The sequence below is a fragment of the Platalea leucorodia genome (assembly GCF_965183815.1).
Source record: "Platalea leucorodia genome assembly, chromosome: 4".
NCBI classification, from domain to species: domain Eukaryota; kingdom Metazoa; phylum Chordata; class Aves; order Pelecaniformes; family Threskiornithidae; genus Platalea; species Platalea leucorodia.
Genome location: NC_138826.1, coordinates 27124383 through 27147514, shown reverse-complemented (window position 1 = coordinate 27147514; position 23132 = coordinate 27124383). Strand labels below are relative to the sequence as shown.

At 36.6% G+C, this 23132-nt stretch overlaps 1 protein-coding gene across 1 annotated transcript in view; it reads left to right on the top strand.

Annotated features, from left to right (window-relative positions):
• DLG5 (discs large MAGUK scaffold protein 5) overlaps positions 1-19638 on the top strand; it is a gene marked incomplete at both ends in the record, with an annotated part of 109637 nt that extends 89999 nt beyond the window's left edge. The window contains 17 exons of the mRNA XM_082308811.1: positions 860-1004; positions 1513-1634; positions 2692-2781; positions 4054-4222; positions 6916-6993; positions 7655-7817; positions 8734-8867; positions 9463-9627; positions 10019-10202; positions 11138-11286; positions 11591-11761; positions 12905-13101; positions 13840-13983; positions 14177-14304; positions 15112-15221; positions 17011-17120; positions 19535-19638. Coding sequence (XP_082164937.1) covers positions 860-1004; positions 1513-1634; positions 2692-2781; positions 4054-4222; positions 6916-6993; positions 7655-7817; positions 8734-8867; positions 9463-9627; positions 10019-10202; positions 11138-11286; positions 11591-11761; positions 12905-13101; positions 13840-13983; positions 14177-14304; positions 15112-15221; positions 17011-17120; positions 19535-19638 — 2363 coding nt within the window. The remainder of the gene's footprint in view (positions 1-859; positions 1005-1512; positions 1635-2691; positions 2782-4053; positions 4223-6915; positions 6994-7654; positions 7818-8733; positions 8868-9462; positions 9628-10018; positions 10203-11137; positions 11287-11590; positions 11762-12904; positions 13102-13839; positions 13984-14176; positions 14305-15111; positions 15222-17010; positions 17121-19534) is intronic.
• Positions 19639-23132: the final 3494 nt, after the last annotated feature.

The following is a 23132-nucleotide window of genomic DNA, read 5'->3' as shown; positions in this document are numbered from 1 at the left end:
ATGGGGGCTTACATAAAAGAGGGGGAGAGACTCTATAAGGGTGGATAGGACAAGGGGGAATGGTTTCAAACTGGAAGAGGGGAGATTTAGGTTAGATGTTAGGAAAAAATTCTTTACTCAGAGGGTGGTGAGGCACCTGGAACAGGTTGCCCAGAGAGGTTGTGGACGCCCCATCCCTGGCAGTGTTCAAGGCCAGGCTGGACAGGGCTCTGAGCAACCTGGTCCTAGTGGGTGGCATCCCTGCCCATGGCAGGGGGCTGGAATTAGATGGTCTTTACGGTCCCTTCCAGCCCAAGCCATTCTATGATTCTATGAGTGTACTTAAAAGAATAGCTTGAGTAATAAGTTTCATAAATAAATATTAAAAATACTATAATTTAAAGTCATAGGACACACTAGAAGTGGGAGTCTTTGAGGCAACAGGAGAGAATCAAGAATCATTTTAGCTGTGGTCAGTTCAAGTACCAAATAAAAACCTTGTGTTTCTGTCAGATGACTATTCAGAGAGAAAAACAGAATTTTTGTTGCTGTATAAAAAAGTTTGATACTTGAAAACAGAGAAAATCTTTTAGTTACCAGTGCATGCTGTGAATGACTTCATTTTTTGGTAATCTAATCCACTTTATTACTGACTCATTACAAAACTATAATCCAGATTTTAAATGTGCCTGGAAAAAAAAGGTGTCACATGGTGCTTAATAACATATTTGTCTGTATGCTAATAATTTTTATTTATAGATACATGTTCATACATGCAAATGTTATCATAAGTAATTATATAAATATTTAAATATATTTAAAATCTGTAGTTTATATGCTAATAATGTTGGTAAGAACATGTTTTTATCGTCTTAAGCAGGTACTGTACCAAGAAGCTTAGCACCATGCCCTGCAGTAACTGCTGTCATGAGAAATCCAATCTATACTGCCTGGAGCCACAGAGTTCACACCAGCAATTGTCCATCAGTCGCCAGCCAAATATGCCATCAGCATCTGCATCCCAGGTGTTTTGAAATTTATATCTCCTTAAATTTTTGTTTTCATTAGGATGAAATTGCTTCTGGTAGTTGTTTTATACACTGCAGAGTGAAACGCACTGCTGTTGTGTGTTCTTTTTGACCCAGGGTTCTCGAAACCATTATGGCATAGAAGTGATGTGCCAGTTGCTTTCATGTCTTTCCATAACTGATGGGTTAGGTTTTGCTCTGCTCCACTGACTGATATTGACAAAGAAATTTATTTTTTTAATGAACTAATTTCTAATGTTTTTTCCTGTCCTTGCCAAAACAAATAAAGCTTTCCCCCTTTTTTTATAGTGCTTTAGGCTATTTTTCTTCTGAGTTCTCTTAATTCATAAAGTGATGGGACAATTGGGAAGTGGGAAGGAGAGGAGCATTCATTTTATTCAGTAACTCAGGGATAACCAAAATTTTTTATTGGCCAATTTGCTATTTGCTGTGGTGTTTTGCCCAGTTCTAACTGTTGCCCTTTTCTCCTTTTCTTTTGATGTAGTTCCCAGCATCAAGGTCGCCTGAGTTTGGACCTAAGTCATAAACACTCCAATGACTACTCTGAAAATTCACGTACAAGAGCATCTCATGGCTCAAATTCATTACCATCCAGTGCAAGACTTGGTAACTAGCTTCTCTGATTTATTTCCTGTGGGACTCCTATATATTAGAGACATAGAATAAATAGAAAATTGCTTAAGTACATGTATTATGGGATTGTCACAGCTAGCAAAGCCTAAAGGTTTCCAGTGTTCCTTTGCTTCATTTTTTTTGTGGTTTTATGACTAACGGTGTTCCCTGGAAGTAGCTGTGTTTCATTCATTCTTTACAGTCTCTTTAAAATCCTCTGTGTGTGTGTGAGTGATTTTCCTTTCCGTGCCTGTTACTGTTTGAAAGTACCCTTATAAAGATGGGAGGCCCAGCCAAAGTATTCTTGAGGTTCAGTGAGGTGGAGAGAAGAAGAGAAAAGGAGAAAGCCCCCAGAACAAAAAATCAAGGATGACTAATGGCCTAGTGTAAATTGTATTGTTGGCAGATAAGTTACACATATGTTTATTTGATTGACATGTAAGGTTGTTTATGCCTATCCTAGTAATACCAAAGCAAATGCATCCTTTGTTGCAATGATATTTTAACATTTTAGACTTTTTTAATTATGTAATAACTTTTTTGTGCGTGTTTGTGTTTCTGTGTTCCATTAATGATTGGCAGTTGCATCTGAATAGAGCATGGCAGCTTTGTAACCACAGCAAAAAATGGCCTAACAGTTTGCAGCCAGCATCAAAAAAATATGTATTTGTCCAAGCAGAATGTAATCAGAATATTTTAAGTGCCTTTTGGAAAATCCCAGGGATTCTTAGTAAACAGATGTTAGATTCTTGCATGGACTTCAAGTTAAGTTTCATTTGATTGAAAAATATTCAAAACCTTTTTCATACAAGAACAAACAGTGCGTATATACTGTATAGCTGTGTTGTGCTCTGTTTATACTGACTGTGTAATCAAGAAAATTTACTAGAAATATGATATATGCAATACATACAAGGATAACCATCAAGGCTTGCGCATAAATTGAGGCCATTTTAATGCTTATTGAAGAAGTAGAATCTAAATGTACTTTTTTGTTCAACGTAGTTGCTTTTACTTTTGTCATTGTAATGTTTTCTTGTTGTAAAAATAGGTTCTTCAAGTAACTTGCAATACAGAACAGAACGAATTAAGATCCCTTTAACACCAAGATATCCAAGGTCCATGATGGGCTCTGACAGAGGTGAATTATTTCATAAATAATTTTAGTCTTACTATTTTCAGTATTACCAATCCAACGCCTTTGCAGTTGTTAAATCAGGTTGCGCCAAAATCTAAATATGACAGTTTTATTAAGGTTATAAAATTTGCACTTTGCCACAGAAAGGTAAAAAAAAAAGAAACTTTCTAATGAAAGTTGATTTTTCTGTTAGTTGACTCTAGGATGTGGCACACTAAGAAAAAGTGCACAAAAAATGTAAGAATAAGCATTGCTGTATGTTTTACAGTTGTAATTTTCTTCTAGGATGTGTCTTAAAACTTTTAACAGTGAGATGACCTGTATTATTTTTTTTGATTCTTCAAGTATATTATTTTACATATTATTGTATTACGGATTGTAAATTATATTTTGAAATGCAGTGAAAATATTTTAGTGCTTCACTCAAAATTGCTTTGTAGAGGATATTTAAAGACATGATACAAATACCAGTTGGAGTGTTGGAGAGCTGTAGAGTTCAGAGTTTGATGACAGTAAACGGCAACTCTTCACTGCCATCATTGCTCAAATGTTCTGTAGCCTTAATGGATTGTATGCAGTGGTTTTCCTAACTGGACAAATAGAATTCTTACAAATGGCTTTCATTTGTGATTAGTAATTTGAGATTTATTTTCTGTAGCTTTTTCAGAGGAACCAAACTGAATGTTTGTGTCAGGGCACTTGTTCAGTAAATTACTCAGGGAGGGTACAACCAGGGAGGAGACGCAAACAAAGTCATGTCAAGCTTGGTTGAAATTGCGGAGCTTTCCTGTCTTTGTGTATGATTCATGCTGGGGTTTTGTTGGTGTTTTCAGTGTTTCATAATGTATCTCCTACCCAAAGGAAAGGGCTGTACATAAATATTTTAGTTGAAAATAAACCTACATATTAAATTTTTATTTTACTTCTCCTTTCCTGTTTTTTATTATTTCTCTTTAACTTTGCATTGCTAAGTGTTTTCAGACATGCATATGGTGTAGCTTGTCTGTAACCTCCTCTCCTTGTTGAGAATGGCAGTAGTTGTATGCACTTACAGAGGACAGATTTGACATATAGTCATTAAGGACAGTAAGTTTGCACTGTCTGAAATTAGTGACCTGGTCTCCCTAAGCTCCTTACGTGGTTAATAGAGTGCTAGTGAACAGTTGGTCCTCTTTCTTGTCTCAGATGTGTATGGTGTCTTTCGCTATGTCTGCGTAGATCTCCAAACTATGGCAGATGCAGGATCCTAAAACTCAACTGTTGATTTTTCCATAGGCTCCTTGTCACACTCTGAATGTAGCAGTCCCAGCTTGATAACTCCTCCACAGTCACCTCTTAACTTGGAAACATCTTCCTTTGCCAGCAGCCAGTCTCAGAACTCCCTTTCTACGTTACCTAGGATTTCCATTAGCCCAGTATCTATTGGAGAACGTAGAAAAGATAGGTAAGGTCCCCACATTATTTGCTTTTGATACAAATGTGTCTGAGGAAATTTTATACATTTGTTTATTGGGCTGAAGGAATGTGAACATTTAATTAAAATGACAAATATGTAGGTGCAGAGGTGCATCTCAGGTCCTGTTATTTGATGTTTTTATTTTCTTTACAAAGTATGTAAGAGATCTTTGTGTGGATTTTTTTTCTTCAAAAGCAAAGAGTAGATTCTTGAGTTTAGAAAATTAAGGAATCCATCACGGTTTTATTTCTTGCATGTTAGATTAATTGCCACACCAAATAAGAGCAGTCTAAATTAGAATACACCCCTTCAGCAGAGCTACCTCAGATGCTTGTGTATGATAGGCTTGTTCTGTACTCTGGAAAACGAAATAAAATGAAGACCTAGTAACATCTGATAGCTATATATCAGGTGCCTTAGCATTGTAGAATATGTGCTCTAACCACTGTGCCTTGATTCAGTTTAGCCAGATAACATGAAAAATTCAGGGCATAACTGTGAAAGAACGTATCCATATGTACAGAAGCAATTTTACTACTGTGACTGATCCCTTTGGCTGTACCTGGATGGCTGCTAGCAATAGCGTTAAGTATATGTGTAGCTGCTTGCAGAATTTGAACCTGACATGATAGCTTCCTTAAAAGCATGAGCTTTGTGTTTTAATGACTTTCTGTATCTCATGATGAATATTTTCAAGATACATTGCTTATAGTATCAGTCTTGGACATCTGATTTCATTTTACCATGATCTGGCTAGACCGAATATATCAAAAAGTTTGCATGAATTCAAGCATTGAACAGTAATACACAAATCTGAATCAGGCTTTTATATACAGTAAGGCAGCTGAATGCCATTCTGGCAGTGTAAAGGAGCTATGATGTGTTGTAATAGATTACATTTATGTGGACCTCAAGACCCCTTTGTATTGCTTGATTTATGTAAAAGGACTGACCATAAAAAAAAGTGAATGATAAAGTAATAAGGCTATTCTGTATTCTAAGTTTTCTGGTAGTAATAAAAAGTTATTCATAAAATGTTATATGAAACTTTTGTCTCGTTTAAAGAATTGGTAACTAAGTTTTTTGTAGTAACTCTAGAATGTATATTGTGTACAAAGGACAGTGTTACTTTGAAAGGGAATGTAAAGAGGTTTTTGTGAATTTTCTTCCCTTCCTTACTTCAGTGTGACTTTTGTACGATGTGTACTCAATTTGTGTTCTCATATAAATGTTCCTCTAATTGTCACTTGCAAATTCAAAGTCAGAATTTCTTTTCTCTTTCACATGACTAATGATGTACAATGTTCAGCTGAAAAAGCTAGGGTTTTGACACCCCTATAACTTTGTATCTCTGAGCACAAGATACGTGTTCTCATCTCTGGAAAATAATAATTTCTGTTAATGTTGATCAGATGGTTGAGGTACAGTCAGGTTCCAGCCCCATCACTCTTGCTGTGCATATGTATAAAATCTGAACTGACTTTCTAAAAAGAATATAATTCTAAGGGGTTTTGTTTTGTTTTAAAAAGCAAAACAAAAACCTAACAAACACAAACAGTTCTTAATTTGGGAAAGTAGCTAATTTAAGTCTATCCTAAGAAAATGTTTGAAGATGCCTAGATAGCATTGTAAATGGTTATTTTGTCTTATAATTCTTCCTGTTCCCCACAAAATACAAGTAGCTTGCTTTGCCTTTCCCCAGATAAAAATAATAATAATAATACAGATGAAAAAAACCCAGTGTTTCTGTTTGTTCTGTTGATTTTAATTTAAATGAAAATTAAAAAAAAAAAGTTCATAAGTTGCAGTTTTCTGGGAGTTAGCACAGTTTAGTTAAGATATGCTACATACAAAAAATGTGGGCTTCAGTTTAAGTTTGCTGGTAGTAAACCTACCTTATCTTCATTACATCAATAGGCAAGCTCTGAGGGCATTACCTTGAACAGGGATGTTGATGTTATAAGATTACTGGGTTCCAGAGTTGCATTCATATCAGTTTTTATCTTTTATGCATTAAAAAGCTGGCAAACTATTATGCCCCTGCTGCAGAAGGCTACCAAATAGTTACCTTCAAAGACTGTGGCAATAAGCATAATTTATGAAATGATGTCCTCTTCCCTCTGCCCTCAGCCCCAAATGCTACTCTTTCCAAAAATACCTTTCCTCAGCCTGGCTCACATTAGTAGCAGTGAGTGAAGTCCAGTTAACTCATCTGGTCTCTGAACAGCACAATTAAAATAGTTTAAACAGTTGGCACAATTTTAGAGAACGTCTATCCGATATAATGAAGCGTTAGGAAAGAAAACATTCAAATTGATGCATGTCAAATGTAGTATAATGCTATTAAAATAAAACATACACCACACCTGGTACCCAAGCTGTTCCATTCAGAACGAGCTCAACTGTTAATATCTGGTGATGCCTTTTGCTGTGTAGACATTTTTAAGTTCATAGTAGTATAAACCAGCGCTTTTTAAGAGGCTACTCTTTGTTTATACAGACCATGAAGGGACCAGCCCTGTTTGTTCAGGGGGCTACATCCTAACTATGGGGGGAGGAAAGGGGAATGTATCAGGGTTTTCTTTTGTATAAGCCATTCTCTTGTTATACTTACTAGTGTCTCACTCCTGTGTGTCTTTTTCTAAGTGTTCTTTTCTTCTCAAATCTTCTACGTCTTTCAGATATCTGTTCCGTAATAGGTCTTTTCTGAGAATCCCTGTGGCTCCTAGGCCTAGGTTCTCATCACTAAGGAGTTTGAGGTTGGCCTGATATAAGGTTGTCCTTCTCGAGCAGTATTGCGCACTTTGTGCTATTTTACATGTTTGGATAATTGCCCCGAGGAGAATTTGCATGGTAATTGTAATGCTACCATGCAAACTGCTGTCTTAATGGCTTGAGTTTGCAACTGCTTAATTTTCATTACTAATTTATGTTTCCCTGCATACAAGTATAAAATCTGATATTTGTGCATTGTTGTGCTTTGGTTTACCACCTTATTATTTACGATGTTTATTTTCACTGGCAATAAAGGCTCCCAGCATTTGTATTTGTAACATACCTTTCTGGAATATGGTTTTGTAAATTACATATTATATACAGTGGTTCAGTTACTTTTATATAATATGCATCTGGGCGCTTCTTTCCTACCAGCTTCACCACCATACTGTTTATAATTCATATTTACCGTAATGTTTTAGAGCAGTCATGTACCTGGTATACATTTACTTCTGCCACTGTGTGTTGCATGGTGTTAAAGGAATGCATTTAAGACAGTTGACAGTAAATTTTTTTTAAAGTAACTGTTTAAACCTATTTTATTATTACAGTTCAGACAGACATAAAGTGTTGCATGTAACTTTGACATTGTGATGGTTCAAGTGCAATTTTGTCCAAATCAGTTTTAACTATCTCCTCTAAAAGGCCCTACATGGAAGAGCCACGTCATGTTAAAGTGCAGAAGGGTTCTGAGCCACTAGGGATTTCCATTGTGAGCGGAGAAAATGGTGGAATATTTGTCTCTAAAGTAACAGGTGGGAGCATTGCCCATCAAGCTGGCCTTGAGTATGGTGATCAGTTACTAGAGGTAATTGTTTGCTTACTATTCCTATGGCTTAATGAATCAGTTCCTATGACTCCAGCCGTAACTGCCTTTGCCCAAAGGAGCATCTTGTGAAAGCTTGTGGGCTGTGAGATGTAGCAAAGGGTACTCTGTATTGTAATATTCCAGTAATTGTGATTGTTGTGACTTTTTGTCAGGCTTTACCATAAAATAATGTCTTTTGATGGGAGATCTGCATTGCATCTTATATAGATATAACTAAATTTTAAGCTAGCTAGTTTCAGTACTTTTAAAACCATATAGTCCCAACACCATACTCTGCCTGATAAGGTGAGTAAATATTCATGCAGCTGGCTTGTACCGAGTTTCATGCTGCTGTTGCTGTGCCATATCCTTGCCTGAGATACCTGGTTGAAAACATAGGTAGGCTTTAGATTAGCTACAGCCACGTTTTTGCCTACAGTATTAAATGTGTGGAGGAGCATTTTGTAAAGTACAGAGCTGCTTTTAAGTGTTAGATCTGTTCATGCTTGTGTATGTTAAAGCATCTTCTGTTGCACAGTGTGTGGATGATACTACAATGGACCTGAATGGATCATGGATCTGAATTTATCTTTAAATCCTGAATTTATTCAGATCAGTGATCTGAACCAACTTGTATTTAATCAGTGATATCAAATCATAACACAGCTCAGAATGTATATGTCTTTCAAAAGATTTTTAAACTCGTGGTCAGGTTACTAAATAGTTCAAAATTACAGTGATTCCTTCCAAGGAGTAAACCCTAGGAATCATTGTATAGCAGCATTTCCATCCTCCTATTTACCCCAGTGGAAATAAGTCAGCATTTAGACATTCAACTAATTAGGAGACTGAAAGAATGGTTTTGCTAGTTTCCATCTGAAAACTTGACATCCTGGTTTGTGCATTTTTTCTGTAGTTTAATGGAATAAATTTGAGAAATGCTACAGAGCAACAGGCTCGACTAATCATTGGACAGCAGTGCGACACCATAACTATTCTGGCTCAGTATAACCCACATATGTATCAGCTTGGCAATCATTCACGATCAAGGTAAGGCTGGCTAGACTTTGAAAACACTACTCTCTGGTCCATGCAGTCATTTAGCTAGCAGATAACTTCTGTACGGGTAATGTGTTTGCAAACATCAGCACATTTGTGCTGATAAGAAGTGTGATTGCTTAGAAAAGTAATGTGTGAATACATGCTTGTCAAAAAGAAAAGAAAAATGCTTGATGCACCTACTATTTTTTTTTTTCTTACTTGGGCATGATCCTTAGATACATTAAACTAAAACCAAAGATGAACTAAAACCAAAGATGACCTCTTCCTAGGATTATGAGATTATAGTACTTCAAACTGATTTTAAATTTTTTTAGTAGTTGGAGTTTCCAAAAACTAGAGAAGGCATATGACCTAGTGAAATTATCCATCCCATTTTGATGCATGATCACATTTCAAAACTGAGCTTTATCTTTCTCTTAGACTTATGGTGAACATATGTTATTTGGCATGCTGTTTTTTTTTTTTTTTTTTTTTTTTTCTTCCTCTCCTCCTTACTTTATACTTGATTTACAGCCAAATTATAAACTTTGTCTGCATGGAAACACTAACCCACCAGTCTTTTATTCTTTTCTTTTCTTCTTAGTTCTCGCCTAGAACCTGTGAGTAATCATTCCACCCCTCAAGGCAGTGGAGCTGCAACGCCTGACAATCATTCCGTAATCGATACTGTGAGTGAACAGGATGAAGGAACAATGACACCCCCATCCAAACAAACCACACCAACTACAAGTCCCAGGAATTCCTTAAGGTAGAGAGTAAAATTTTTGCCTTAAGGAAAAAAAAAAAAAAATGGTCAAGGTGGATGGGAAGGGTATTAAAAAGCGAAGTGTATTTCTGTGAACGCTGTGTCTGGTCGAAATAAGTCAGCAGATAAGTTAAGTGGAGCCCAGGATAGAAGTACATGTTTTCAGACTTTTTTTGAAAGATGGGGTCTGCAAGGAGTGAAGAAAGTTTGCTACAAGATTGGTTTAATTAAGAAGGTCTGCAAGGGACATGATGATTGTCTTATAAGACTGTATCTGTAAGTGACCTATTTTGAATAATAATTATGTAAATATGTATTCTTCAGATGGCTAGTTGATTGTATATAATTCAAGTTTTTAAATTGAAGTACATGTGTTATTTCTCCCTGTCAAAAGGGGCCCTGTGGACACAAACAAAAGGACCCCTGAACCTAGAACTGTTGTTGTTAAAAAATCCCAAGTGGATCTTGGGATCCAGATATGTGGTGGAAACCTGTATGGAATATTTGTCTCAGATGTAGATGATGATAGCCCAGCAAAAGGACCTGATGGACTAGTCTTGGGTGACATGATACTTGAGGTAAGCTATTGAGAAAAGTCTGCAGAATACTGACGAAATGTCTAGGATGGTATAAAGAGGGAGTTGTACAAAGAATCGTGCTGTCTTGCAATGGGAGATGTTCTGTGAATCTCGAGTTCCTGCCACAAAACCCAGGTAAGAATGGTGAGAATGTATAACCTTCATTCTGGCTGCAACACATGAATAACTGGATGATGTGGACCTGGAGAGCCACCACTGTTGAGAGCACAAGTTGCCCACAAGTTTGAAGGACTAATATATGTCCGCTTGGAATTATGAACACCTGCTCTCTTCATCTAAATAGGAAGCCTTGAATCCAATTGCTGTGCATAGGAGAAAGACATGAAAGATATTGCACAACAGAGAACAATATTGATCTTATTACTATGAAGTTCTAATGAGAGTTTAGGGAAAGCCATGCAATATGTCTTTGACTCTGCTTTCTATATCTGAAATGAGAATATTTGCCTACTTGGCAGGACTGTTAAGGTGATAAACACATATGTGTTCATGAGCTTTTCAGATACAACCGAGCATTGAGACTGTCTGAGCACTGAGACTCTCCCATTGCACCTCTAGCACCCAGATGGAGATTTTGCTTTGTAATTGTGTTTCTGACTTCCCCCAAACCACTTGCTTTCCCTAAAAATATTAAATTCTTTCCAGTGTGAATTTTATGATTCTCAGCTGACACTTGGAAAACTATTTAAAGAAGTGCAGACTCTATCTCACGGTGCATGTCTGCTGTATTCGCTTGGGTATTTTGTTTTCCACCCCCATGTCTCAGTCCTCCTGCTAGACTTCTTAAGGTGCAAACTGTACTAGAGTTATGTGGCAAGATTTACTTGTATATATTTTGCATGTTTTTCAAGCTCACCTAATTCTGTTGCCTGTTAAGATACAATTTCACATGTAAGGGTTTTTGTGTTTTGCAGTATGGGTCCATTGATATGCGAAATAAAACAGCTGAGGAAGCTTATCTTGAAATGCTGAAACCTGGAGAAAACATAAAAATAAAGACTCAATACAGAATAGAAGAGTTTAATAAGATAAAAGAGCTTCCTGGAGATGGATTCTATATCAGGTATTTGAGTGTGACTGGTAATGACAGCATAAGGCTGTTAGGATAATGTGCTGACCATCATGAGAGAGATAGTACATCAGTTTTACCACATTTTTTAAATTCAAAGTTTACTAATCCCAGCTAGTCTCTGGCAGTGAGTACGCAGTCTGTAGCATAGTAAGTCTTCACATTTCACTGTAAACTTTTGTGCTCTTGAAATGTAGTGTGCCACTAATCTGTTAACTCTTTTCAAAGTAAGTATGCATGTTCTTCCCTTGAGTTGATCGAGACCAGTTGCAGAGCCTATTTATGTCTTCCTTTCCAGAGCACTTTATGACCGTCTGGCAGAAGTGGAACAGGATTTAAGCTTTAAGAAGGATGACATTTTGTATGTTGATGACACTCTACCACAGGGAAACTTTGGTTGCTGGATGGCTTGGCAGCTAGACGAGAATGCTCAGAAGCTGGAAAGAGGACAGATTCCAAGTAAATATATGTGAGTGACTTCAGTTACAGTATTTATCTTATAGTCTTTAAAAGTCTGACTAGTGAGATGTGGTATAAAAGACTTGTTTGCATCTATTCTTTCTGGGAGATACTAATTCTTAGATATATCATTTTAGGGATGACATGTTTTAATAACATTGAATTAAATATATTGCTCTATCAAGTATTTTTTAATGCTACTAAATAGTAAACTAGAAATGGAAAAGATACATAGACCAGTGTTGTGATAGATAATTCAATAACAAAAGTGAGAGTAACCACAGCAAAAAATATCCTTGAATCCGAGCTTATCACAGTCGTTCTTGGGAAGCATCAGTGTATTTGGTTATCTGTGGACAGCAACGTTATTATGAGACTGTGTATCCACCACAGTCTTGTAATGTTGGTAGAGCAGTTAAGAGGAATATGCAGGAACTAAAATTTTTACATTGTTACTGAAATCACATTAGTTATCACTCAGTGATTAAAATATTTTTTTTCATTTTAAGATTACTGGTTTTCTGGCTTCCTTCTTCTAATAGTCTTCTCTCCATGTCATAACTCAAAATTTATCCTGGCAGTGGGACAACGGTACTATGTGGAATGTGGAAGTACAATATATACATACAGACCCATACAAATCACTGATAGGCTTGTTACTGCAAGATGAATAGTAAAACCAACTACACTTCATGTGTGTTACGTGGCCAAAATATTTGAGCTTATATAAAATAAAATTGTTATTTTGGATTGCTAATAAGTTGCTTATAAGGATGAGTATAACGTGCAGCTTCATAGAAAGAATGGGACCTTCACTTCCGTGTGAGGCTGACTTTACTGGCCAGTAGGTGCATACTGCTGCTTCTGCCTTGGAGAATTTTGCCCTGCCTTTCAGAGTGGTCGCCCTCTGTGCCAGGCTGCTATTTATATTATCAGAATCCTGAGGAAATGATGGTAGTGTGAGGTGTTCAGATGTTTATTATTTGATTTATGTTTATGTTTGTTTCTGATTAATTTTCTGTGATGAAGACACTCAGGCTAAGGCTTGAGACAAGCATTTCCAGTGTGTTCCAGAAGCAGCAGTGATATTGTTTGTCGAAAAAATTTAAAAAGGTAAGTTTAAATACCAACTATTTAGTCTGTTTCATTATAGGATGGATCAGGAATTCTACAGGAGACACAGCATGTCTGAGGTTAAAGATGAAAACAGCTCATCTAAGACATTGTCAGCAGCAGCACGGAGGTCATTCTTCAGAAGAAAGCATAAACACAAGCGAAGTGGTTCCAAAGATGGAAAGGATTTACTGGCTCTTGATACAATCAGTACAGACTCAATTCCTTTCTTGGATGGCAAGTACCTTTGTTATACTTGGGAGGGGGTTGCTTTTCCTCCTCTTTCATTTTTAAACAGCTGCAGCATGACACAATGAATAATGTTGCTTTCTGGTTGGTCTGGATACAAATGGTGATCATACGTGCTATTACATATATTACTTCTAATAACAAAATGGTTTTGTATTAAATAACAAGCCAGAATGTTTCAAATTAATTTTTTTTTTGGTAGTTTATTCCTAGATGTATTAGCATTAGTGTTTCTTTTTCAGAGTGAGATTGCTTTTTGATGCATGGTTTTGATCTTCCTTTTAACTGTTTAACTTATGTCCAGGTCACTTAGCCTAGACAGAAATCCTGGGCACTGCTCAAAAATCTTTGCTTCTATTTCTTCACTCGTCTACAAATATCATGTTGGCTACAATGCTTACTTCCTTGGAAGAGCTCAACAAACCAAACCAGAGAAACCAAATATTGTGTCTTGTTTACACTTTTAGGGAAAAATTGGAATGATTGGTTTTAAAGTTTTGGTGAGGGTGGCAGGGAGAAGCACCAGGTTCAATTAGAAAAACTTATATTTTAAGATGTCAAGTGGAGAAAATTGCAATAATGGCTAGTGAGCATTTTGTGTACTTGTCAAGGCCCTTATCCCTTGCAAGGGAGTTGTTTTCATAATTACTGTTAGGGTGCTTCTGCTTATCTGAGGAATGCCAGGAAAATAGTTTATACTCTCATCAGTAAATTTTCTGTGTGTAGATTCTGCAAGTCTGGCATATCAGCGTGTACAGAAAGTGGACTGTACCTCTCCTAGGCCTGTGCTTATTCTAGGACCTTTACTTGATGCTGTGAAAGACATGTTGGTCAAAGAATCCCCTGGAAAATTTTGCAGATGTCCTCTTGGTAAGCACGCAAATATAATCAATTTATACTTGTTTAGAATACGTGATAGTAACATCTATGTAAGTGAACTAAATGGTAGCACAAACATGGAAAAAACCCCAAGAATCTGAATTTGCAGGCATTGTCTTGTTAGTCTTGTTCTGTGCCTAAGGAATAGTAATGAAAGTGGATTTCTTCTGGTTCTATGAAACAGAGGTTATGAAAGCTTCCCAACAAGCCATTGAACGGGGTGTGAAGGATTGTCTGTTTATTGATTATAAACGGAGGAGTGGGCATTTTGATGTGACAACTGTAGCTTCAATAAAAGAGATAACAGAAAAGGTGAGTCACTTTTAATGCTGTAGTTCTTTGTACAATTTGCAATATATGTTCATACTATGTTGGGGGGGTGGAAATTATGTTAGTGTTGTCCTCCTTTAAGGCATTCAGAGAACTGTTCCCCAGGCCGCTGAGTAAAATAAAAGTTACGTCACTTTGGTATGTAAGTGTTCAAGAATTATTTTATGAAAGCTCACCTTTGTAGAAAAACCTAGGAATGTCCATATTCTTTTACAGTATTATTAAATAAAGTTAGAAATTATTTTCTTAGATTCCATAGAGTCCATCCCCTGCCCCCGCCCCCCCTCCCCCCCCCGAGGATTTGGGTTTTTTAACTATTCCATTTAATGCAGTCATATAGAACACAAACATCATAATAATCTTGGAGACAGATGTTAATTAAAATCTGTACATTGCTTATAGTTTTCTGTCAAACCACACAGAAAGTCTTATTACTTTAATGCTTGGGTTTGCTTATGACTTCTGAAAGAGAAAATGAATATTAACATTGGGAAAAAAATGTATTGCATATATTTCAATCTGAGTTTTCATTTCATTAGTTTTTCAAATACTTTTATTTCTATCAATGCATGCTTTTGGTACTATGAATGGAATTTCTTGCAGTTTTTCATCTTCTGTCTAATGTTATAAATCCTTCGGGTACAAATTGCTCAGTAGCCCCGAAATGCTAAATGCGTAGCAAAATTCTGTGGGGTTGCTATGATTTAAGTAGGGGAAGAAATGGGGGATGTGCATGTGTGCTTGTGCTCTTTAACTGAATGAGTGTTTTGCATTTACATTTGATCTTAGGATTGTCATTGTCTGCTTGACATCGCTCCTCATGCCATCGAACGGCTCCACAGTGTTCATATCTACCCTATTGTAATTTTTATTCGCTACAAAAATGCTAAACAAATCAAGTAAGTCTGTGAGGGGTATAGTTCAGGGATGTTTACTTTAGCTTAAAATAAGCTTGTTACCTTTATTGTTTCTTTCATCCTAGTCATCTTAAATCTCTTTAAAATGTGGAAATTAATCCTCATAGAAACCGCTGTGAGGTAAATGGTCTTAACTTCTTTTTGGTTGCATGACAATTAAGTGAATCTTTCAAAGAAATCAAACAATGTATGTACTCCAGGAGGCACTCAGATCTTTCCTGCTCACCTTTGTGTTAAACTGGAAGACAGATATGGGTGAGATCCATTGAGGATTAAGTGGTGACCGTGACAAAGAGCTATTCTTCATCTCCTCAGTGGGGCCAGCTGTGTGAATGCAGTGCCAATTGATTCATAACTTCAGCTTTCCCACCTTCATTCTTCAGTGAAAGCAGCAAGGGAAGTCCCCTTTTGCCATGGCATGTGTATGTACTGTGGTCATCTCGGGCCGCGCTCTTTCAGTAATCGGGAATTTCCTGTTCGAATATAGCCAGGAACAGAACACGGGAGTTACAAACGCCAGTCCTTCCCCTGATGTTTGAGTAAGCCTTCACACATTTTGATAGATTGATTTGGCAAGAAGTCACATAACCTCCCAACATAAGTTTTAAGAAACAGTTTTGTTGAGAAATCTTATACTTGTGCTATCTTTATTTTGAAAGTTCAAGACTTCTTATATTCTTGATCTGTAGGTAACTTTGATGACTGTCTATTTAATAAAGAAGATAAGTATCACCACTTTCAAGTAGAAGCAAGACATAAAGCAATGTGGTGTATTTCATTACCACTGTAGGATCATGCACTTAAATGATAAATGGAACTGTCATGTCTTGAGCCCCTTTGGCAATGGAATGGTGACCATTACAGCTATTTCCTTTTTTTGGAAAGTGACAGAGAGCGATTGAACTCGACATGCAAAGATTTCTAGCAGTCATCAAAATAAGATGCAGTGGCACATTGTCTCTGCCTGTTATGAGCACCAAAGGTTTTTCCAAACAGCCTTTTTGATATAGCACAGGTTCTATTGGCATTCTCTGAAATGCAACACAGCAGGGATAGATTAGTTCAGTAATGATTTGGTTTTTTTTAATAAAATTGTGCTTTTTTTCTCACTGCTATAAGAAACTGCACTTATATTGTTTCAATACCTATCTATATGACCTTACTAGTTGATTATAAATTCTGCTTCCTTTTAAACAGAATCCCCTACTGGGGACCCCAAGTCAGATTTGGAGGAGAGTGTTACAAGACTTGATCGGAATTAATTTTTTTTTCTACCACTTGTATTTCTCTAGATTTTTTTCTTATTTCCAACAGCTTGTATAATAGAAAAATAGTCATCTCAAAAATGTGTCATGTATAAGATGACATAGAAATATTCTGTCTGCTCAGTGCTTGAAACTTCAAGCCCTTAAAAGAGCAGTACTTGAGCCCAGCTTTTGTGTAGGGAGTATTTGAGTGTATATGAGGTGATGATCTGATTCACATGAACTGGAAAAAATTATATTCTTTCTGGCTCAACCTCCTCCCAGTCTCTGAGACTTTAAAGGAATACTGCTTGGTCTGATAGCAAATAAATTTGTTAGCACAGAAATGATACTGATGACTATGCTGATACTGCTGAAACACAGTAGATGGCACTCTATGCACAGGATTCTGCTTGCAAAGTAATTAGCCTTTCACATTCACCCAACTGGAGGTAATAATTTCAAGTCCATTAAAAAAAAAATTACTCTTATACAAGATTTTCCTTTTTTTCTTTCTTTTTTTGCAGAGAGCAAAAAGACCCCATCTTCCTGAGGGACAAAGTTACACAAAAACATTCCAAAGAACAGTTTGAGACAGCTCAAAAGATAGAACAAGAGTATAGCAAGTACTTTACAGGTTAGTATTTAATCAACTTTTCACTAGGAACACAGTGGCAATTTAATCCATTTACACTGTAATTCAAAGCCTCCTATGTTCCTTCAAAGAGCACTTTTTTTTAATTTTAGTTTTTTCATTCTACCTTTCCTTTTGGCAAACTCATGGTCTGGTGTTTCATTTTACCAGGAGAGGAAATCTCAAGGTATAAGTATTGTGCCTTGCTTTTACATGTTTCTTTTTTCTTTTAGCATCTTATGAATCTTATGACCTGAAGAGATTCTGAAAATGTTTTAGTACAAGCCAGTAGTATTGGAAATATGGTCAAGATAATTTGACACAGTGTTGTCAGTTTTATACCATGTAAGGAATATAAGTTGTTTTGTAATTGTAAAAATGAAACAAAACAACAACAAAAACCACCTGTAGTGTAAATAATGAATGATTTGTGAAACACACTTTAAATCTTTCAAGAAAAGAAAAAATTGTCAAAGGTTTCTTGAGCATGCATTGTAATTTGTAGTAATTAAATTCAACTTCAGAGGCCTTTTTAACATCATAAAGTATATTATATGAATCTTGGATTGTAGTTAATACTTATTTTTACCAGAGAAAGAAAACTGTGTTTGAAGACTGTCTCTGCTTATTTCAGAGTATATTTTCATGTGGTCCCACATTTATTCAAAGAGTAGGGATAAACTTCTAGCCATCTTGATGTGAATGGCAACAAAACTTAAAAAGAAAAAAAAAAACCAAAAACCAAAAAACAAAAAACAAAACAAAAAACCAAAAAACCAAACCAAACCCAAAAAACCCCCACCACTAAATCAGCCAAACCCCGACTTTTCGTCCCCTGAACAATACCTGCCAAGTGCAGGGGAGGGAAGGAGAGTTGTATTTAGTATAGAGCTATTTCAGCACACCCTGAGAGAAGCTGCACATTTTCAACAAAATCAGTTACCTGGTATGTAATAGCCATAGGAATGTTCATTTAAATGGTACGCACTAAAGCTTCGCAGAACTTGACATGCGCATGGCCAGATTGCATCACCATGTGGTATCTTCTGCTCCTTGTTAAGTCATTTGTTGCATTTTAATTTCACCCTGATATTGAAAGTAGCACTCAGTCCAAGAGAGTCCTATGTGTATCTTCTCACATGCCCTGTGGGAAGGGCCTCCCTCTGTTAGCGCCAAGTACAGTGGGCTCCAGCTGTCATCAACATTTCCAGATGCTGGTAGTCAGAGAGGATTGGTGTTCAAAATGCACTGACATTTAAGCTTGTTAAAATTATAATGTTGTGCATAAAATAAGCCTGTAGATAGGCATGTTGGACATGGTAGCTTCCTCGTGAAGCTATATGACACAATCTCTCAGACCTGAGCTCTGTGACTACTTAATGAAGTGCATTTTTTGACTAATGACTCTTTCAAGTTGGCTTTTTTTCCTGTACCAAGTTGTAAGCATGGGGTGTAATCTGAATCACTTCCTCGCTGCCATTTGTCACCTTTCATAGACCTTGTTGGTTACTACGTTGTCTATCCAAACTCACTTGACATCATTAGCTGTAGTATATACTGCAGAGTCAAGTAATATTTTACATGAGATCAAATTCTCTCTTTTCATAAATGGAAATTATACCTTATAAGACTTTCCATATTTTTCCAGTGTTAGTGGTAGCTAAGGCCAGAGGCTTTGCTGAGAGTTCTCAAGTCATGGAGTTCCTCACTTTTTAAGTTGTAAAGCTAATGCATTCTCCTCTCCTGTGTCAGTGTTGGCATTTCACTTTTTATGACTGTTATGTTTAGCAAGGGTAGAATGCATGGTATTAATTTATCTTTTCAATTGATTTTCAGGGATTTGCTTGCTGTTGGCCTTTTGTTCCTTGAATGTAGTAGACAATAAGAATTGGAGTAGTAACTGCCGTTGTTTTATTTAGCTCAAGGATGTGTGAGCTGCCTCATAATTTACTTCTAATATTTGTAAATAGTGTCTAGTTGCTACAGCTATAGTCTCTATGTATATTACCACGTAAATATAAAACTCTTAACACCACATGCTGAACAGGGAAAGATTATTATAGCAGGTTCTGACCATCTTTAGACTTAAACTTTGCCACCTGATGCCTCTGAAAATAGTACACGGAGGCCTCTAACAAAACAATTGTCTTAGTAGATTATAGCCATCAGTTCTGTGAATTCTCTGGGCTGTTTTAAGAGCTAGCAGAAGGAACAGTATGTTGAATGCTTGACCTCTTTGCTCTGTTTATTCTTTTTCTTGTTTTAATAGAGTCATGTATCTGGCAAATATTGAATTGGATAGATTAATTCTGATCTGTTGATAAACACTTTGCAGAAAAATGCAGAAGACTGCTCTTTGTAATTAGTCATAACTGTTCCAGTCTCATTCATGGTGGGGGGGGGTTCTTTTTCTCCAGGCATTGTCCAGGGAGGAGCCCTTTCAAGCATTTGCACTCAGATTATGACAACTGTCGATCAAGAACAAAACAAAGTCCTGTGGATCCCAGCTGGCCCGCTGTAGATTTATTTCGCTGTGAAACTACTTTGCAGATGTAAATAACCAACTAACTTTCTATCCAATGGACTCTGTCCATTTCTGTCTCTATAAAGATATCCGTAAGTGATTTCTGTTTCATGAAGGGGAATGATAACACTGAACACACAAGGACCGGACAAGGCATGTGGGAAGGCGTAGATCACTTCACCGAGCTTGTCTCTTACATTGTACGTGTACACATGACAGGTTGTCACGAGGGGTTGCGACCTGCGTGTACTTGTCCATGCGTCATGAATTTAACTATGCTGCAAAACCCTGTAGAAAGACAAGTTTACAAAAACCTTTTCAAAGTATTTGGTTGTTGCTGTTTACTTGAATGTCTTGTTTTGTTTTGTTTTTTTTTAAACTCTGTCCTTTCACTTAGTGAGGTAACTCTCCAAAATGGAGTGAAATTTCTGAATATGAGCGAATGGTTTATGCACAATGTGACTCTTAGTTGCAATTTTGACCATTTCGAAGCACATTGTTGACTTGACAACCAGGTAATAACATGGGATTGAATCGGTACGTCTTGGGAGTAAGCTCAGAAGGAAGTACACTCCTCTACAGGGCAGACCACTGTTTGTATCCTGTCAACACTTGTCTGTCAAAGATATCGTTTCTTGTTTTATGCATGAATCTAATATTTAAACGTCATAATATATCTGAACAATCCAGCGTGTGTTGAGAAATAATAATTTTTTGTTGTTGGGCCTGGATTAAGTACTGGTGGGGAAGAGTCATAAGCTAGGCCTAGCATGCTGTGTTCTGTCACTTTTAGATACTGTAAATATGGAAAGCTTATGTCGGTGCAATTTTGCAGGGTAATTCTTAAGCTTTTTACTTCAGTGTGTAGCATTCACATAGATTGTTTTTATTTAAGAGCAGCCACAGTTTTAGGGCTTTGATTAAAAGCCTTTAGAAAGGTACTAAATTGTTAGTGTTTTCACTGTCAAAAAATAAGTGATCGTTTAGTTTTGGTTGCAATACTTATTTACCTATTGTACCAAACTCCATTGTATCAGTTCCCTTTTTGTTTTTTGCACTTCTGACTGTGTTCCTAACACAGGTTTTGTACCTGTCTCTTCTGTCTCTTGTGCCATGTTTCTTGGGTACTGTATTTTAATTGTTTTTAAAATATCATTTGAGTAGAACTGCTTCTCGGTCACTGATCCTAACATTTCATTATGTAGGGTTTCTAGTTTTACACTACAGGCTGTCGTTCTGCTTCTGTTTGCAGCTTTTTTAATTAAAAAAGGGATTCTTCTTGCACAGTTCTTCAAAGAAAGATCTGGTCCTAAATTTAAATTCTGTTTTACAGATGCTATTTTATAGTTCAAAATACTTTATATAGTATTTGTATACTATATAGAGTATTTTGAACTATAATACATAAATATATATATATATAGTATTTTATATAGTATTAGACCATACTATTATAATACTGTATATATATAAATTAAAAAATAGGAAATGGTATGGATGAATTACTAGTCAAAGTACTTCTCATGGTGAGGGACAGCAGTTGTTTTTTGTTTATCTCATTTTTTGTTTGTTTGTTTTTTAAAGTTTGAGGTCAGAGTAGACTCCAGTGGTACAACTGAAACAGACAGGTACTGTTCTGACATGGATTTTCTGTACTAAAATGAAAATGTCACTTTGTATCAAAAAAAAAAAAAAAAGTTAAAGAAACTGATTACTAAATAAAGGTCAATTTCTATAACTTGACTTGTGTGTAAAAGGTGCATATAGCTAATGTTCTCCTTGACTCTATTTAGTTGAGTCCTCATATAAGGCTTTATTTTCTGACTAAAATTGGGACATACAGGTTCAAGTGCTCACCTTGAGAGGAACAAGTTTTGGTTTTGTTTTTGCCCAGCCTTGCATATGTAAATACCAAAGACGTTAAAAAACTGCAGGACACAAGAAGTAACATGTTGATTTGTGTTAAGATATTTTTAACATTCTGGCCTGGTGGTGTTAAGGATTTGAAGCGGAAATGCAATTGATTGTATGGAGGCTTTAACTGGAGAATGAGTCTATCGCTGTTATTTTCAAGAGTGTGTCACTGGAAACCAGGGAAAACCTAATCGGCAAAAACGTGAATCATTAGCTTAAAGGCACATTGTAGAATTCTGTGCCTCAGTTTTTACATGTCAGACAGACCAGCCTCTTCTGTTCATTGAGTTATCTGAAAGGGTAGGGAACATAATTATTGTGTATTAACTTTTCTGCTTCATCAGTTGCTTTCTTCTCAGATGCCAAATGGTCGACTTCAGCATGAACCGTACTGGCGGATGGTCGGTCGTCTTGTAATCTGCATACCTAGTAGTAGCCTTCAGTCATAAGACAGGACTTGCACCTTATCTGCTTTTCTTGAAAAAATACACCATGGTGCCATCTTCTAATAGAGAACAAAGAAAATGAGAATTGGCAGGTTCTGGCAGGTCAGTAACAGCTGTACCTTGCATATCTTCTGATTGCAAGGAAGTAGAATTGAAATCTTGGTTAAGCACTAGAAAGATTCCTTTAGCTCAGATCAAGTGTTTCCCAATACACCATTTTACTTTCTAATACTACATGCTGGAGCTAGATTTGGCCATCATTCTGAAAGAGTAACTTTGTATACGTTTTTAAAGAAAGAATATAGTTCTGTGGGTATTTTAAAAATAGTTTAAATGTAATATAGCTAGACAACAAAAGTCTGAAATTTCACCCTTATGCTCATCAGCCACCATGCAGCATGTATGGCTGCAGGTAAGGAAATTAGCTAGAAATCAGCATCTTTTAAATTGATTTCTCCATAGCCAAACTGACATAAAATGGCTGAAGATACTGCAGCCTATATGTATGATCTGTCGTTAATACATTGGCAAGCATCTGCTTGCTTTCAAAGCTCTGTATTCTGTTCCCATTGACCTGAATTGCAGGACAAGTGTTTGCCAGATCCACAATTACGCTCTGACAGCTGCCAACCTCTCCACTTCAAGACAAGGGTCCTTTTTCAGTGTCTGGTGAACTTGGAGGCCATATCATAATCCCTTTCAGTGAATGCAAACATTGCCCTAAGCAGTCTTGAACAGCTTTCCTAGATGCATCTTAGATGGATGTATTCATGGTTGAAGTACAGTCTTGTGATCTTTTCCAGACACATTTAAGGCTTCCGTGTAATTTCTAAGATTCTACACCTCCATTTCACAATGGACAGTTTCTTTTAAAATACACTGACATTGGAAAAATGTGCACTGGCTTGGAAACTAAAGAGATTGCTGTGAAAAATAGATACCCAAGAAGGCAGACTTTGGTCTTGTGCAACAACTAGTAATGGTGCCAGACCTGCAGTAGAAACTGAACAGTATAAAAAAGGTGCTTGGCCTCTTCCTGTAAATTTTATTGTGGTTGCTGTGTCAGTGAGCATAAGGGTTTCTTATTCATTTGGTTGCTTTTAAAGAGATTTTTTTTTTTTCCCCCCCAAG